Source organism: Puma concolor, chromosome C1, assembly GCF_028749965.1.
Source record: "Puma concolor isolate L17-30 chromosome C1, mPumCon1.1.hap2, whole genome shotgun sequence".
NCBI lineage: Eukaryota > Metazoa > Chordata > Mammalia > Carnivora > Felidae > Puma > Puma concolor.
In genome coordinates, this window is record NC_141674.1 from 38,761,310 (window position 1) to 38,779,999 (window position 18,690).

The 18,690-nt window shown below is 44.5% G+C and overlaps 1 protein-coding gene across 6 annotated transcripts in view; it reads right to left on the reverse strand.

Annotated features, from left to right (window-relative positions):
* LOC112863632 (AGBL carboxypeptidase 4) overlaps positions 1–18,690 on the reverse strand; it is a 1,479,506-nt gene that overhangs the window by 254,996 nt on the left and 1,205,820 nt on the right. Inside the window, exon 1 of one of the 6 annotated variants that reach the window (XM_086716927.1) lies at positions 866–1,230. The exons of 4 other annotated variants lie outside the window; for them this stretch is intronic. In XM_086716927.1, coding sequence (XP_086573053.1) covers positions 866–1,091 — 226 coding nt within the window. In that variant the 5' untranslated portion in view covers positions 1,092–1,230. Of the gene's footprint in view, positions 1–865; positions 1,240–18,690 lie in introns of those variants that run through there. One more of the 6 variants, XM_086716926.1, reaches the window with a different exon arrangement.

The following is an 18,690-nucleotide window of genomic DNA, read 5'->3' on the forward strand; positions in this document are numbered from 1 at the left end:
AGGAAAAGGTGCCTCAATGTGGCAGAAATAACTTGGTGTAGGAGGCTGAAAGGCTGGTTTCTTGTCCTATCAGCAGCTGAACCTCAGTGTCCTCATCTGTCAAAATGGGGATGAGACCACCTGCCTTGCCATTTGTCAGGGCCCTGAGAAAGCAGGAATGGGAGGTCTGGTCTTAACCTGACCAGAAACTCTTTCCTCGCCCTCAGCTCTCAACGCAGGGAGGCTCCTGGGAGATTCAAAAGGGGTGTGGAGGCTGAGGGATGCTGAGTGCCACTACTACCTCTGCCACCTAGCCAGGAAGGGGCAGGAGAGAGTGGCATGCAGAGATCAAGGCCTCCTCATCCTGTCCAATGATGACCCGGATGGGACAAGCATGTCATAGCTTCCTTCTGTGAAGGGGGACTCCCACCTAGAAGAGTCTGACAACATCCAGCTAGCCTCCTCAGTTCCAGGAGGCACCAAGGGCCTTAAAGGAAGACAGACAGAGAAACTTGAGGAGACAGAGGAGCAGAGAGGGAAAGGACCAAAGAGAAGGTGAGAGGCAGAGAAATGAACGTGCAAAGGAAAGGAGAGAAAAGAAAAGTGAAGGAACCAGGAGAACAGGCAGAAACAGAAAGAGGACTGACGGAGAAAGAGCGATGGAGACAGACTGACAGCGCGGGAGTGTCGGGGAGGCGGGGAAGACAAAGGGGACCATCCGGTGTTTTTAACTGGTCTGGCCTTTTCGAGCCACCCCATCCCCAAAAGAAAAGCCTAGGGGGCGGGAGGAGGAGGCCGAAGCGAGCAGAGGCTCCCCCCGGCCCCCTCCGCCCCGGGTCCCTGCCCCCGCCCGGGTCCCGCCGTCCCTCCCGGCCCGCTCGCTCACCTGCCAGCGCCAGGATCTGGGCCTTGTGGAGCAGAAGCGCGCCCCAGTCGCGGGGGGCGCGCGGGGGGCTCTCGGGCCCGGCGCCCAGCTCCTCCGGGCCCCGGTACACGGCGTACACCTTCTGGTTGTCAAAATCCAGCCGCGAGCGGGGGCTGAAGTCGCGCACGCACGACACTGGCAGCGCGTAGCAGACGTTGTCCTCCAGGAACCGCACAAAGGCGTACATGGTGGGCGCCGGGGGCGGGCCCCGGTCGGGCCGGTCAGCCCGCGGGGCGGGCGCGGAGGTGGGGACCCGGCGGGGGGCGCGGGCCGCGCGGCCGGGCCGGGGGGGCGGGGGCGGCTCCCCGGGACCCGGGCTCCCCCCACTGTTATTGTTCCTGAAAGCACCGCTCTGCCAATCGGCTGCTCTCGCCTGGGCGCGGAAAAGAGAGGGAGGGGGGGTAAGGGGGCGGGGGGCGGGTGAGGGGGGTTTGGAAGCGCACCGCCACTCGCAAAGTCAGACCCGAGCAATCACAGCCGGAGCGCGATTCGCGTAGGGAGAGGAAAGGGCAGGGAGACTGAATGGCAATAATAATAATAATAACAATAGCATTGCAGGAGAGGAAAAAAATGCATCGACGAAAAGTCGCGCTGCGTGCGGAGAGTATGATACCGCTTCAACAATCGCGCTGCAAAACAAATCGAATCGCAACAAAACTGCACTGCAAAGGAGGGAAGAGAGTGTGAGAGAATGAACGGAGGGTATGGGAAGGGGGCAGTCTCCTTGGGATCCCTTAGTGTAAACTTGCACTTGCAAGCGAGCAGAATTTTAGAGTGTTTCAAATAATTGTAGCCACTCCTCTTAGCTCCTTTAGTTCCCTTATCATTTTTTTCTTCTTTTTTTGCAAAACTGCCAGGTCCTGCTGTGGGGAGGGTCAGTCAGCCAGAAACGTTCTCCCAGAGCTGCCAAACTAGTTCTGACCAGACCGGGGGCTTATCTGGGATTTCCAGTTGGACCAGCTGGCTGGGGTGGTGGAGGGTTAGTCCAGGGCAGCTCTCAGCCAGAGAGAGCAGGGGGCGACCCTCTCCCCTGTAGTCTTCGTCCACCGAAGCCCCTCTCCACCAAGTGGCTGGGACCACTTGGAATGAAGCAGGGAGTGGAGGGGTGCTCTGAGGGAGGCAAGCCCAGGGTTAGCTGGGCATTTTGGAGCACTTTGAGTTCAGGAATGGGACTCCGAGGAATACCAGACTTTGCTCTGTCCTTAGTTTTCTAGGTGGAAAAGAGCTTGGAGGAGCTTGGGTACCCCCAGACTAGTCATGAAACAACTGAAAAAGGGCTGACGGGTCTCTGCTCACAGGGACCAGAGCCTGTTCAGAGGGGACCAGCAGTCTCACACTGACGCCCCTGTATCATACATGGCTGTTTATATCCCCAATTTCCAGCCCAGGCCTGGCACTTGGTAGGGACTTCAATTTGGTGTGAAGAACAATAAATAGAAATCTGCATTCAGCCAGCCATCCAGTAATTCATTCTTCTAGTCAAGTAACCGATATTTTTTGGGTATGCACTATATGCCAGATTCTGGCTAGGTGCTAGTAGTAGAGAGATGAACAGACCAGACAAACACCTAGATTCCTTGCAGTGTTCGATAGTGCATCAGAAATTGAGGTTTTGGATACCTATGCCAAAATTAGATATGTTATTAAATGGATAACACCTTCCCTGTCCTCAAAACCCTTATGGTCCCGTCCGAGAGTAGTAAAAATGTTTAAGTAAGTGATTATGTTATAGTCAGACAAGTGTTCTCATGGAGGAATGCTTAATGGAGGTGGCAGACCTAATTAAATGTTATATATTTTTAAAATTTATTTAAATGAACTCGAGCTGTAAAAAAAATGCACTAAAATATTGTTTCATAGTAGTGGTGAGTGATTTTGTTTTCTTTGTGTTTTACATTTATATGTTTATATTTAACTATTTTCCACAATAAGCAGGCATTGTGTTATGATCAGAAAGTATTACGTATTATTTTTATTTTTTTTTTTAACGTCTACTTATTTTTGAGACAGGGAGAGACAGAGCATGAACAGGGGAGGGTCAGAGAGAGGGAGACACAGAATCTGAAGCAGGCTCCAGGCTCTGAGCTGTCAGCACAGAGCCCAACGCGGGGCTAGAACTCATGGACTGCGAGATCATGACCTGAGCCGAAGTTGGCCACTTAATCAACTGAGCCACCCAGGCACCCCTACATATTATTTTTTAAAAAAGCACTCTACTCACATTTTGGATCAGCTACACTAATGATGAAGCTGGTAAGCCAAAACCCCCAAATTATTTCATCGTGATTTGGGGATTATGTTAAATGGGTGAACCTCATTAACACACATCTCCCAGATCCAAATGCACAGGTCAGATTAAGCTCCCTTAAACCGCGTCTGTATATATGTGGTTGTAGCCAGATATGACCACTAGTTTCCTGATGCAGATGTTGGCTCGACGTTGACCCACATGCTTGTGGAAAAATGAGGTGCCACACTGAGTTGTTCCAGAAGATTTACCTTCATGATTATGATTTCTTTGAACTGATCTTAAATGAGGTTTTATCTTAAGAATACATTCCTATGGTGGCCAAGGGGAAGTAATGTGTAGCAAGGCTTCTGATAATTCACAAGATGGATCATGCAGGGTTGGCCATATTTAATGAAAGTCCATGAAGCTCCAAATTAGTTTTGCAAAATAATTTCAGGTAGTACCATGGCCAACCTCCTATGCCATCTAAATGAAAGTGACCCCCAAATACAGTATCAGTCTCCTCTTTCTTACCACTTTACTGGAAATAGTACATACAGACACTTTAAACTATTTGACATTTCCCAAGATAGCATGCTTTATCAGGTCCCAAGCCTTTATGCTTGCTCTGCCCTCTTTCTGGGAAGTTCTTCCTCTTAGGGCACATGCTGACATCAATTTCCCCCAAACCAGCTCTAATGCCACCTCCTTTGTGAAGTCTTCCCCAACCGCTTGCACTCCTGAAGCACAGGTGATCTCCGTCTACTATTTTGTGGCAGCACCTTTTATCTTCCTCATTACAATGAGCTCTTCGAGGGGGTACAAAAAAGGCTGAGTAACCTCGGAATCCCAGGTTCCTAGCATATTTAGATGCTTATAAAACAAATGTATTAAAGAAAGAGAACACGAGGTGCACCGTTTTTCTGAAAATCTGCTCCCTTTTTTCAGAGTTGGAGCTGAACCCAACTCTATCTCATTCCCAGTGACCAAAGGGTAGGCACTGTTTCCACTCCTTGTAAGACAGATTTGTGAACATGTTAAATATCACCATACCCTCAGTTCCCCACCCAAGTCAGAGTAAATAATTCTCATAAGAAGGCAATTCCATGTCCCAAGAACCCAGAAAGATGAAAAGAACAAAGTGACACGGATGCTAGCAGAGTAAACACAGACTCAAATACATTTTGCACGTAGGTGCACAGATTCTAGAGAAGGAACGACAGGTACGCAGGTATGGGATGCTCAAAGAGATACCACTGGACAGCCTAAGGGCAACAGAAAGACATCCCTGCTTCTGCTTCCAGTGTGACTCACACAGTCAGTCTTTAAACACAGCTTCATGGAGAACCTACTAAGTACTTCCTCTGCCCTAATGGAAATGGAGTCAAAGTACCTCTGACATGGAGACGCTAGCCCCAGGCTTTACTCAAGACAGTGCTGATTCATTGATTAGCAAGCAAAGATAGTTCAACAGTATAGATTTCAAACTTAAAGAGGTGGTTAAAATGTCAGGTTCGACCAAATCATGGTTGAATCCCCTCTTCAATATCCCTCTCCAATGGTCATCCATATTCCTCTTACACAGTTCTAATGTCAGGAGGTTTACTAGCACCCCTTAACTTTTGGACACTATTGACTGTGAGAAAGGTCTTTCTTACTTACACTGGGGCAGAACCTTTCACCTTGTAGCTGCCATAGTAGGTTCACCAAGAAGAGTCTCATGTCAGCTCCTCCAATATGGAAAACTCGGGATCCTGTCTCCTTAGGATCTTATCTATCTTCTGCTCAGACATCTTCATTTCCTTCGCCTGTCTTTCCTCATGTAACCTGGTTTCAGTGATGATAATTGTGATATCTGCTTTTCCTCCAAATGTTACTATAACCCAGGCATGCTGGAGCACCATGTACACATCTCAATTAATCCACACCAAACCCTTGAAGTGGGCATTATTAACCCCATGATAGAGTTGAGAAACTGGAGACCTACAGCAAAGCAGTTTGGCTGTGGGGGTCCCTGGAAGGTTGCAGTCATATTTACATTATAGACAGTCTGCTCTAGAGGCAGTGTAGGGTAAGGGCTGGAGGTGGGGGGGGGGCATCGCTGGGGAGTGGGAGGCCTGTGATGAGGCTAACTGTCCTGTGCTTGCCCCTCCCCAGCCCCCTCTTTCTGCTGGCCAAATGTACTTTGCCTTTCGTCCAAGTCATTTTAATGGAGCAGAAAATGTACACATCTGGGGAAGCTTTGCAACTGCAGCTCCATTGTGCTGTCCTGTGGAGTTCTGCAGAGCCTTGGGTGAATGTCAAGCTCCTTCAGTTTAGCCAGCTGAGGCATATTCAGTGGCAGCAGCGGGACTTATGTTTCATATTACTGCATGGAATTCTCAGTGTACTTTGCAAAACTATTTTAAGGAGACCTGGGTTCTGTGAATTTTAAAAGCAATTGGAGCATGTCTTTTCAACCTCGCCACTAATGATTGACCACATTTTTTCATGATTTTGCCTTTTTTTTCCTCTGTGATATTTAATTTGACTTTTTTTTTTTTCAACGTTTATTTATTTTTGGGACAGAGAGAGACAGAGCATGAACGGGCGAGGGGCAGAGAGAGAGGGAGACACAGAATCGGAAACAGGCTCCAGGCTCTGAGCCATCAGCCCAGAGCCCGACGCGGGGCTCGAACTCCCGGACCGCGAGATCGTGACCTGGCTGAAGTCGGACGCTTAACTGACTGCGCCACCCAGGCGCCCCTTAATTTGACTTTTAAAGTCTCTGCTTTAAAATTCTTGCTCCCACCCCCAGAAAGTAACTTGCTGGGCTGTGAGCTCAGGGCCCCCATCTACTCAGGTAAACTCAAGGAAGTGGATAGGTAAACTAGGAGGCTCTGCACCTGCTGGGAGGCCCATGGTAGGCATTACCCTGAGTTGGGTACTGTCACCCCAAAGTGGGGGCATCAAGCCAGTGCATCCACATAAACTCCCGGTCATGAAGTCTGGCTGGATTTGGTTGTGGGTTTGGGGCAGGGGAAGAGAACAGCAGTAGAGAGCAGGAAGGAAGGAAAGAGAGGAGTTGCTGTTGAGGACAAACTCAAAAGCCAGTGGACATTGCCTGAAGTTGGAAGGAATGCCAAATTGTCATGCAGGTGACAGCTTGGAGGGCCAAAGGAGTATGGGCTTTGGAATTGGCCCAGCGGTTAAACCCTGACTTTGCCACATCTTTTCTGTGACTTTGGGCAAGACAATTCACATCTCTGAGCCTCAGTTTGATTATCTGTGAAATGAGGCTATCTTGTGGAGTTCTTGTGAGGCTCCGGGCAGGAATTTTTCACCCTCTCTGTTATCAGGATCACCTGGGAAACTTAAAAAAATATCCCATTTCCAGCTCCTATCCCCCAAGATCTTGATTCAATTGGTCTGGGGATAAGGCCTGGGCATTAATTTTTATTTCTTTTAAATTCCCAGATTATTCTAACATCAGACAAGGTTGAGTACTTCTAAGTTATAAAATTTTAAGGTAACATGCCAGTCACATAGAAATTATTCAACGAGTTGTAGGTATTATTTTCAGGGGAAATATACAGAGTTCTGAAATGTCTATGTAACCTCTCTGAGGAACAGTAATTTCTTCATCTTAAACATGACATACCAATGTGAAAACAGGCAGCGTATTATTGTCTTAGGCCCCAGATCTAAATCCTGACCTAATAAGTAAGGCCTATTCTTCCTAAGTGTGTGGTCATGGACAAGTTTCTGAATCTCTCCAAGCCTCATTTTCTTTTTTTTTTTTTTTTTTTTTTTTTAAATTTTTTTTTTTTCAACGTTTATTTATTTTTGGGACAGAGAGAGACAGAGCATGAACGGGGGAGGGGCAGAGAGAGAGGGAGACACAGAATCGGAAACAGGCTCCAGGCTCTGAGCCATCAGCCCAGAGCCTGACGCGGGGCTCGAACTCACGGACCACGAGATCGTGACCTGGCTGAAGTCGGACGCTTAACCGACTGCGCCACCCAGGCGCCCCTAGCCTCATTTTCTTAAAGGGGATATTCATACAGCTTCATAGGGTTGTTATAAGGATTAAATGAGATATGTAAATGTAAATGTTTATGTCAAATGATTGGCACAGTGCCCAACACATAGTGAGTCCTCAATAAATTGTAGTTGCTGCTATTGTCATGCATATTATTATGTTTATTATGAGAGCTCTTATCCCCTTGCTGAGAATAAGGAGCCAATGAATGTTTATTGTATCAAATTGAATATAATGAGTTGAACAATGCTGATAATTATCCAATAAGTGCCCCCAGCATGCTTCCATCCAAGTGCCACAGAGCCCTGGGCACAGATGGGTAACTAAAGAAGCTCAGATCTCACACATTCAAGCCTCTGAGGCTCGGTATGTTGCCCAAATTTGCAGCATACACTTCCAAGATATTGTGTTTGAAGCCATGCGTTCTTTCAAACTGACTTTGTGAAGTACTTTCTTAGAATAAATAAAAACTTGTATGCATTACACAAAATGTGAAATGCAAAAACATTTATAGTGATTGAAAGCCTTGTGAATTAGCACCTTGGCTTGATGTTCAGATCAAGCAGACAATGGTCAAGCTCAACCAATGAGATCTCAGGTCTGTTATGACCTTATGTGGGTCACACAGAGGAGTTGGTCATACAGATGACCTGAATCCAGGCATTCTACTTCAGTAGTATATACTCTACATAAGCAACACAAAGCAAACAAACTCCCCATGGTCAAAGACCAAAAGAAGTTTGGTCGAACAAGTATTTGTTTAGGGTTTTCCATATGCCAGTCTAGGTGCTAGGATACAACAGTGAAAAAACAGATAGGGTCTCTTCTCTAGTGGAGCGAACAAATTCCCAATGTAGCCCAAAAAACAGTAGAAACCCCGTTTGTAGTTTTCTTTTAGTGCCACTAGATAGGTTGACATTTTCAAACAGTTATATCTAAGGAGAAAACAAAATGGTCGAAGACCAGTAGAAGAGATTGTGACAAGGGAACATTATTTGAATTGGTTTTGAAAAGAAACAAAAAAGTTGGCTTACCTTGGAAGAATGCAACTTGCCTCAATTATGAATTTTAATTAGGGGCCGATTAGTTTTAGAAGCTGCCTCTGGTTTCACTTATTAGATAAACTCATTCTGTTATTTTTCAGCTGAAATGTCACTTCTTCAGGAAAGTCCTTCCTGACTTGTTCCTCCTACTGGAGGAACCCTCCACAGACCTCTGCCCTCCACAGACTAGCTCAGGTCCCTTTTACATATTTTCACAGCTTCTCATATTTTTCATCGTGGGGTTTATTGTAATATGTAATATACATTTATTCTATTATTGCCTGTTCCTGCTGGTAGACCAAAAGCTCCACTAGAGAAGAGATCCTATAAATTTTCTTCACTGTTGTATCCTGCCACCTAGCCTGGCATATGGGAGATCCTAAACAAATACTTGTTGAATTAGTGAAGTCGAAACATAGACCCTGGAGGAGAGGAAAGTTCCCAAAGGTGAGGAAGAAGAGGTATTCTCAGGGCTTTATTCTGTCCCTCTGAGTCTCACCTTCCTCTTGTGAGTGTGTCTCTGTTTCTGGGCCCCTACCATGTCTGGTTCCCAAGTGTGGCCCCAAAAAACAATAAAAGCCCCCTTTGTAGTTTTCTTTTAGTGTCACTAGATAGGTTGACATTTTCAAAAGGTTATCTCTAAGGAGAGAACAAAATGGGTATAATTATAGAAAAATGTGCATAATGGAAAAATAGTCAAGTTGACAATCACACATAGTTGACACAGGCTCATTCCAACACCAAGATAATAGTATTAGGAACCTCACTGGCACAGTTCATGGGTCTCCTGGGAAACAAGATGGTGATTCAGCTTCATCCTGCAAGGCTAGACTTCCTTCTTACCCTGCTGTTGGCTGAAGTCACTGACTCTCTAACCCCCTAGTCTTCTGATGATTCCAACATTATTTGGTAGGAAACAGGTCCTTTAAAGACCATATGCTAGTTCTCTGGTTACCATCTCTGCTCATCTCAAGTACCTCCTGGCTCAGAATGTCTGCCCTTCACAGTCCTCATATGGTCAGAGTGCAGCCCACAGTGTCATTCACTCTTAGGCTTTTGTTTGGTAACTCTGGCTGCCATTCTGATGAGAGGCACAAAAGGGAACATTCATTTAGGAAGTCAACTCATCTCTGAAACTCATAGCAAATTATGAACAACTCTTTTTCTTAGGAATGTCTCCTAACCAGACCATAAATTCAGTATAAAATCAGAAGAAAGGAACGAAAATGGAACTAACAATTATTGATTTCCAGGACAGAAACAGTATTGATTGCGCTACATATGAACTCCTTTCATCTTTTCAAAACAACCCATAACTATTAATAACCCATTACTATTATTATCTCTATTTTTCTGATGAGGAAGCTAAGACTTAGGGAGGTGATAGAAGTTGTTTATAGTCCCGTGGAGAATACTTGAACCTCAGTTTTTTGATCCAAAGCTTGAGTTTCAGGGCATGTTTTGATGTAGGCCCTACCTCAGTTTCCTGAGACAACAGGAGCTAAACTGCCCATGGAATTTGACCTCTTTTTCTGAAAGGCTTGAATCTCCACTTAGAAATCTGAGAACTGGGTCTTATGAGAAAGTCCAATAACTATCATTCCAAGCATCCCTAACTTGAGTAGCTAATGATTCTGTGAATACTGAGAATTTGATAACATTATCTGGCCTGAATCTTTCAAGTACTATGAGTTTTCTAACTGTTCAAGCAGATTTCTATAGTCTTATACCTTCTGTTAATGGGAGTTTGAACCTGCTGGGAATCACCTGTTACTTCATGGTCTAGGTGGAGACTCCTCTGAGCCAGAACAAAATAGGATCCGAGAGCTCCGGTCAGAGATATCTCTGGGTGAAGAAGTGTCACCTCCTCCCAAACCTGTTCTTATCCTGCTGTTGTTTGGAGGAATGTGAGTAAGAATAGGAATTATAGCCGTGAACCTTTGTGGAATGCTTCCCTCATACCAGGCTTTACATACATTTCTCATTTAATCCTCAAAATAATCCTGGGTAGTAGGTACGATTAGATAGCCTCATTTTAAAGTTAAGGAAACTGAGACATAGGGATGTTAGATACCTTGTCCAAGGTCACTCAGAAATAAATGGTGGAGCCAGGATTTGTGACTCAGGTTGCTTGACTCTAGAGCCCCAACCGTGGACTTCTACTCCAATTCTGGTTCCCCCTGAGTCTAACTCTTGCCTCAGTGAAAGTGATCTGTGTCCTTCTAGCTAACATGGGGAGGTGATAGAGAATCATTTTCAGAGGGTCATATGCTGGTTCTCTAGGGATGTCCAGATCATCTTGATTGATCCAGGCAATACCCTGGCTGCCACTATCTGAAAAGCACCCTGGAGTTCATTGATATTTCCATCCTATGTTGTGGTAGGTGAGAGTGTACTAGATTCAACCCATAGTCTAAATAAAATTCTTTTATTTACTCAAAACAAGTTTCTTTATTTAGTAGCCCAGTAAATCCACCTATTATGCTAACCAGAAAAAAAAAGTCTTTGACCTCTGAGTTTTTATATCATGATGGAGAAATGACTCATATATACAATTTACAACACATTTTCTGTTGATAGTTCTTTTTCATATATTCCTTTTGTGCCGGTGGTAGGTGAATTGGAGTGCAGAATATCAAAACCCTACCTCCCCCTTTTTACTATCAGGCATACCCTTAGTAGCAATGCAAAAATATGGCAAGAAGAGAGGAAAACATGATAATCCATTAAGGGTGAAACATTCCTCCTAAAACATAGAATAACAGGAGCAAGACACAGGGGCTTGTGAAACTCTAGAGGAAGTGGTTAGGGAGACATTTAACTCAACTGGTAGGCAGAGTAGGTAACACCAGGACCCCACCTCCACCCTGCTAGTGGGTCTTGCCACACTGCTGGGCCATCAAATGGTTTCTCATCACTGAGCTCTGCTTCTGGCTCTGGGACCAATTCTAGAGAAGTAACATGGCCCAGAAGAAGTTATGAGACAATAATAAAAGGAAAAAGTGCACAGGCTTGGAACTCAGATTTGGGTTCAATTAATATTCCATCACCAAGGTAATTTGGGACCTTGGGCAAGTCTCTAACTCTCAGCTTTTTCCATTGTCAATCAGAGTCTTATAAGGTGGTCACAGCGTCTAACAGTTTGCATGTAAAGTGCCTGATAGGCAATGCCTCATACATGGTAGGTTCCCCCAACTATCAGTTGTCCTCATTCTCTTCTTCTGAAGGAGTCTCTTTTCCTTTTAGGAGGTCATGGATGACACAAATGTCACAGATGACAAGGATGGATCCCTAGAAGGCAGTTATTTTGGGGTGAAATATCTTCCCCCCTCTCCCCAAAGACTGGGCAGTGTAATTGCATAGATCACACCCACCATTCCTTCCTGGCCAACGCTGGGGCAGTATGCTTTCTTTCAAAGCTGGGACCTTAGTAAGAGCTGTACTTTTATGAAGTTTTGGGACTTAAGCTGAATTTGGGATTTTGTTGTATGCTTTTAAAATTATGTTCAGATTTTGTATATTTAAAACACGACTTTGGAATTGTGAAACACAGTGTTCTCAATCATAAAAAAGGATGAATTATGTTATGCCTTTCTGTTCCCATTTCTGGGTTCTTTTTTTGTCTTCTTGTATGAATTTTTCTGTGATACCCTGCCTTATGTCTTAACTCATCTGGGATACTTGCTGTGAAAATTTGGGCAAGATTCTTAACTCCTGTAAGACTGCTTCATTCATTCATTCATTCATTCATGAACTATTTGTTGAGGACTTATTACATACTAGAAGCTTTTCTTAATACTTGGGATATAGTAAAGAACCAGACTGAGTTTTATCTCTAAAATGGGAAACTTAACTTACCTATCAGGACTGCTGAGAAGAGTGAATGAGATAATATGTGTAAAAGAGAGGAAGAGGCAAAGAAAAGGATGAAACTTTATTGATCTCCCTGCTCTGTCCCCAGTAATGCTAGATGCTTTACCTACAATCCTCATAATACTTGGAAAATACTTGTTATCTTTTTTTTTTTTTTTTTTTTTTACAGATGCATCTACTGAGTTTCAAAAAGGAAAAGTGAGGGCCCAAATCATGCCCTGTATTTAAATCTGGTATAAAGTTCCCATTCTATGTTGCCTTCAGTGGTCCCTGGTATACTACTTGTCACTCGATAGGTATGTCAAGCTCCATCACCAGTTCTGTGCAGAATGTGAGGATTTGCACCCCTCTTCCTGCTAGCTGATACATCTTGATAGCACCAATTATGGTTTGGGTAGAGTAAAGACTACTTGAATGGAAAATCCAAATCCTATCCTCTAGTTCCTTAGGGAACAAGACATATGCATGAAATTTACAGATTTAAATTTGCCATTGGAATATGCAAACAGTTATCAATAACTCTAAGTCACCAGGGGAAGAACTCTGGTCCTCTGGCAGCCAGACTCATCAGCTTAGGAGACAGATGGGACATGGACTCTTGGCAAGAGGAATATTCTTTTTCCCAAACTAACCCATTTCTGCTGCTATGACCTTTAGAGATGAGATGCTCAAAACTCTATCCTCTGACTCTCACCATTTCCCAGGTGGAGGCAGGCCTCAACTGCACAAATAGCAAAATACATTTTTCCATGTGAGATGCTCAATGTCCAAGGAAAAAAAGAGTCTGCCAGGAAATGTTCACTTAGGGGTCTACACACTTTCAAGAGGCAGAAAGCAGAGTAGTAAATGAAATAACTGTGCTTTTACTTGGCAAAGGGGCTGCAAAACTGCCCAAGCAGAGAAAGCTGTACCTATTATGCACCCTTTTCTCTTCCATCTCTCTGTGTGGACAGGTCATAGCAAAAGCACACAGCAGATGAGCCAATATAGGAGCCAGATAAGCTCTGCCTACATGGCTTCAACTTTTTGAGCAAATCCTTAATCTTTGGTATTAAGAAAAGGAAGGGCCATGCCAGAGAGTGCTTGTTGCCACTGAGAAAACTTGTGAGGGTTATGAGAGTGAAAAGACAGACCCAGCAGGAGCAGAGCAGAGCTTTGCATGCAAAAAAAGGAAGAGAAAAAAAAAAATCTTTTTCCTTGGCATGGAGAAATTTCATCCTGAAGGTTCTTTTTTTTTTTTTTTTTCTTTTCTTGGCAATGTAATAAACACCTTAAAATAGAGTTATAAAACGGAAACAGATTCTATAGAAGCAGGAAACCAAGAATAGTGACTTCAGAGAACTTATAGCCCAAAGCTCTCATTCTAGATATGATGAAACTGAGGACAGAAGGACAATGATTACCCAAAGCCAAAGAGCTTACCTTTGACCAAGTCCTTCCTGGAACCCAGATTCTGGTGGGCCTTTTCTCTGCCCTACATTCTCAGGCTTTCTCTCAATTACAGGGGACAGGCTTCAGTAGAAGGTGATCTCATCTGTGCCCTTGGCATTAGCTTACCTAGTCCTAGAGAAACATAATTCATCATTCTCATGGTTTCACCTCAAGAAGAAGCCTTTCCTGGTTGGGGAGGGTGTGGTGAGGAAGCCTCCCAACTCTCTCCTCTTAGATATCACCTTCCCCCTGAGATCTCTCTCTCCAATCCTGCTGCCATTTCCATGCTCTCCCCTCAGTGCTGTCTTCTATTCCCACCCTTCCCATCAAAGGGTGCTGTGGATTCTCTAACACATTGTCCAAAGCATGGTCCCAACTCATGTGTCACTAAGCATAACTGAGGTAGTCTAGATTCCCAAAGAAGCTTAACTGAAACCAAGATGAAAGAGAAGGCAGCAGAATGTAGTGGAGTGATCTGAGCTTTGAAATCAGACAAACCTGAGTTCAAATCCCAGCTGCATAGTGCATCTGCTATGCAGACCTGAACAAATCACTTCTCTAAAGTTTGGTTTCCTGATCTGTAAGGGAGGGAGACTTACCTCCCAGGGCATTTGGTACAATTAAATGAGAGAGCAAATAGAAAGCATTTAGCCCATATCTTTGTATACAGTGGGCACTGGTGTACACAAAGCATTCAAAAAAATCTGATTTAGAAAGCACAGGTTTAGAGTAAATCGCTCAAAAAATATTTCCTGGGCCACCTTCTTTATGCCAGACCCTGTGCTAAGTTTTGGGACGAAGACAAACAAGAAATGGTCCTTATCCTGCAGGAAATATTTTTTTCATGGGTGTTATGGGTTGAATTATGTACCCCTACCCCAAAGTTACATTAAAGTCCCAAACTCCAGGATCTGCAGAAATAAGGTGTTTATAGATGTAATCAAGTTAAGATGAGGCCATTAGGGTGGGCCCTAATCCAGTATGGCTGATATTCTTATAAGACAGAGACATACAGGGATAATGCCACACGACTACAGAGGCAGAGATTTGAGAGATGTAGCTGTAAGCTAAGGAATGCAAAAGATTGATGGCCACCAGCAGAAACTAGGAAGAAGCAAAGAAGGAGGGAGCATGGCTTTGTGGACACCTTGATGTTGGACTTCTGGCCTTCAGAACAGTGAGAGAATAAATTTCTCTTTTAAAAAATTTTTTTAATATCTTTATTTTTGAGAGAGAGAGTGCGAGTGGGGGAGGAACAGAGAGAGAGGGAGACACAGAATCCGAAGGAGGCTCCAGGCTCTGAGCTGTCAGCACAGAGCCCAACGCAGAGCTCGAACCCATGGACTGTGAGATCATGACCTGAGCTGAAGTCGGACGCTTAATCATCTGAGCACACAGGCACCCCAAATTTCTCTTGTTTTAAGCCACCCAGTTTCTGGTACTTTTTCAGCAGCACTGGAAAACCAATATACTTGGGGAGATATGTAAGGGAGCAAATGCAATAACTATGACAGAGTGGAAAACACTGACTGAGTTTGTTGAGTTGAGCCTGTTACATTTATCCAATTACGTAATCTTGGTTAAACCAGGAAGACTTCTTGTGGGGCTCAGTGCTAGTAGAGGTATGTATAAGTGGAGGCAGTTTGTCCAGGAAATGGACAGTCTGTGTCTGCCTGCGGAAGCCAGTGAAGGCTTCTCAGAAAGAATAGTTGGAGCTGGGGCCTGAGGAATGGCTAAAGGGTCAGCAAGTATGGGCTTAGGGAGAGGGGACACCGTTTGTGCTAGAAAGCCTGGTGTGTGCAGAATCAGAAAAATGTGAACTAGTTTTAGAATTTGGGAGAAACGACCAATATGTAATCACTGCTGGAGCTCATTGGGGATATTTATCTGCCTTCTAGACTTCTCCACCTTGCTATCCCACAGACACCTCTTACACAAAATGTTCCAAATTGAACTAGACCCTGCCCCCTACCCTAACCTCCTCCTACCTGTTCTCCTGCGTGCCCCAATTTGGTGGATGGCCCGCCACCCGCCCATCCAGCCTAGTGAGAGGTCTCCAGAGCGCCTGTGTACTCCTCTCTTGGAAGCTGACTTCCTTTTCGTCTCTGATTTACACCAGCATTTCTGGGCTTTACTATCTCTGGTTCTAATGCATTCTCACTTGGCACAAGCTCCCAACTCTCCAGCTGTGTCTCTCGGCCATCTTCCTTCCAGCCAAGCCTCTCTGCCAGATAATTAATGATCTGTAAACAAATGCTTAATTGCAACAGGGGAGCACATATCTAAAGAAACTTTGTGATAAAGCAAAGGATCCTTTTTATAACATGAAGAACATTTCTCTCGCTAACTCTCCCCCACCCTCAGCTCATCATTTAGTCTGGATTTTTGTTTCATGTATTAAATCTAAACTTTTTTTTACAGCAGAAGCCACAAAACAAAAGAACAAAAACCTGCCCAAGGGACAGATGGTATCATCCTGAGGTGCAGACGTGTCAGGTGCTTCCTTTCTGAGACACTCTTTTCTTTAGACTTGGCCCTTAGACTCAAGACTTGGGCACTTGCTAGGAGAAAGGAAATTTTGGCTCCTGGCAAGAAGGAGAGGAAAATGTGGACTTATTAAGAATCTAACATATGCCTGCCTCTTTTATTTATGTTCTCTCATTTTCCTCTTCACAACGCCCCCATGAACTGCTATCCATTGTAGAAATAAGAAAGTTAAGCACCTTGCCCAAGCTAGTGGCAGCTACTAAGGGGGAATGACTGATACTGAAGGGGTGCCTGGATGAAATATAATGAGATTATTATCTCTCAGCACACCTGTTCAAGCTGTTCGAGTTATCTAGTCAGCCATATTGCCTTTTCAGAGTGGATATAAAGCCCTGAGTCAGACAGTATGTCTTTTGCCCAGCCATGCTGATTTCCCAAGTGGGTGGGTCCCCCGAGCTTGGTGGGCCAGCAGCTGCAGTGGGAACCTTTCTTTTTGCTGCTGTGTGGGGGCTCTACCCTCATGCTGGGAGTCACTGTTGGGTGCTGCTGTGGGAGGGGCCAATTCAGCCACATATGCCCTTCAGAGAGGAAGCACCTTGGCTCTGATCTGACATTGAGCCTCCTCAAGGGAGTTTGAAAAGGTGGTTTTTGTGCAGTTCTTAATGGCCCAGCTGTTCCCGAAAGAGGAAGCACAGAAACATTTTTAGAAAAGTTAGTGGAGTGTGACAGAACCCAGGGACTGTACCCACAGAAACTCTTCCCCTTCATAAAGTGTGGCTTCAGAAAACACTTGGTGTTCACAGAGAACCTGCCCCATGCCAGGTCCTGTGCTCTATCCTAGATTTTCTACCTCTCCATCTTGGAGGTCCCCTTCCTATCTGTGCTTTCACGTGCTCAAGCCTGTCCCAGCCTAATAACACCACAGCAGCCACCTCAAAGCCCTCACTCATCCCTGCCTTACCTTTAGTTACTTCCTCCTCTCCTCCTCTTTACAAGCAGAACTTTCTGAGAGAAAGTGCAGTCTACACTTATTATCAGAATTCACTGACTTCCCATTCACTCCTCAGCCCCACTGCAGCCTGGCCTTCCTTTCTACTGAACCCATTCTCCCAACATTACCAGTGACCTACTGAGTTCAAGGACACATTCCTTCATCTGGTCTCAGCAGCATTCACACTGTTGACCTGGCCTTCTTCCAAAACGTTTTCTCCCTTTGACTTCAGTAGTCTTGATTTTCTTCCTACTTCTTTAATGATCCTCAGTCTCCATGGTAGGCTCCTCCTCTTTGACCCACATTTTAGATGTCATTCTCCCTCAGAATTCTGGCCTTCTTATTCTGTATGCTCATACACTTAGCGCAGACTTCTCTCCTGAGCTCCAACACATGTGCATACAGCTGCTTACTAGCCATCTGGACTTAGATCTAAATGGCATCTCAAATAAATATTCCAAAGTCATCTCTTCAAACGTTTATCCCAAGCCCATTTCTTCTCAAATGTTCCCCATTTTAGTAAAGAGAACCGTCATCCACCATGACCAGTTTAGAAACCCGAGAGATCTTGACTCCTGTCCTCTCATCTCTCAATCATCAAATTCTATCGATTCTGACCCCATAACTATCTCCCATATCTTCCTATGTCCTTTCTTATCCACTATATTCTAGTTTAATTTTTATTTCTCTGCTCTTAGATCTTACCCCTTCCCAATGCATTCTCCAAACCATTGTGATCTTGCCCAGATGCAAACCTCATCCTGTCACTCCTTAAATAAGACTTTCCAAAGGCTTTTCATCTATCTCCAAAGTCCCACTTAATTTTAATCCTGTATAGTCTGTCCTCTACCAACTCTCTGGGTTCCACTCAGGCTACATATTCCTTCATTCTCTGTGGCAGTCAAATGGGTTGCTACCTGGTTCTCCTCCCTCTTCTTCTTGTGACCTTTCATTTTGGATTAACTGCAGATTCACATATGCTTGTAAGAAATAATCCAGAGAGATCTTATGAGCTCTTCACCCAGTTTCCCCCCGTGGTAACATCTTACATACTATAGTACAATGCCACACCCAGAAAATTGACATTGATATAATCCATTGACCGTATTCATATTTCACCAGTTTTACATGGACTCATTTAGATATTCAGTGCTGTGCAATTTCATCCCCTGTGTAGATTCATGTGACCACCACTACAGTTAAGATATAGAGCACTTCCACTGGGAGGCTCAAACCAGCCTTCCTGTGGTTCCTTCAATGGGCCAACTTTCTTTCACTTCTATGTCTTCACATAAGCTGCCCCCCCGCCATCCTGCACCCTTCATTTGGTCAATTATTAGTTATCTTTCAGGCCTTAACTTAAATATCAATTCCTCAAAAAGACTTTCTCTGACTCCACACTTGGTTAGGGCCCTTGCTCTCTGTTCCTTTAGCACCCTAGACTTCTTCTCTCCCATCAGAGCTCCTATTTTCTCATTACTTGAGAGAGAGTAACCTGAATGAGAGCAAAGATTGTGTGTAGCTACTTCACATCTATAGCTCTAATACTGGGCACAGTACCTGCCACAAGGGAATTCCTCAATTAAAATGGGCAGAGATCAGAAATTCATGAAAACTGATAAGTCGGGGGAACTCCCTCACTCAAGGAGCTCCTAGTCATGAAGTGGGCAACTCCAATATGCAAATTAGTGCTGTCTTAGAGGGAAGCAC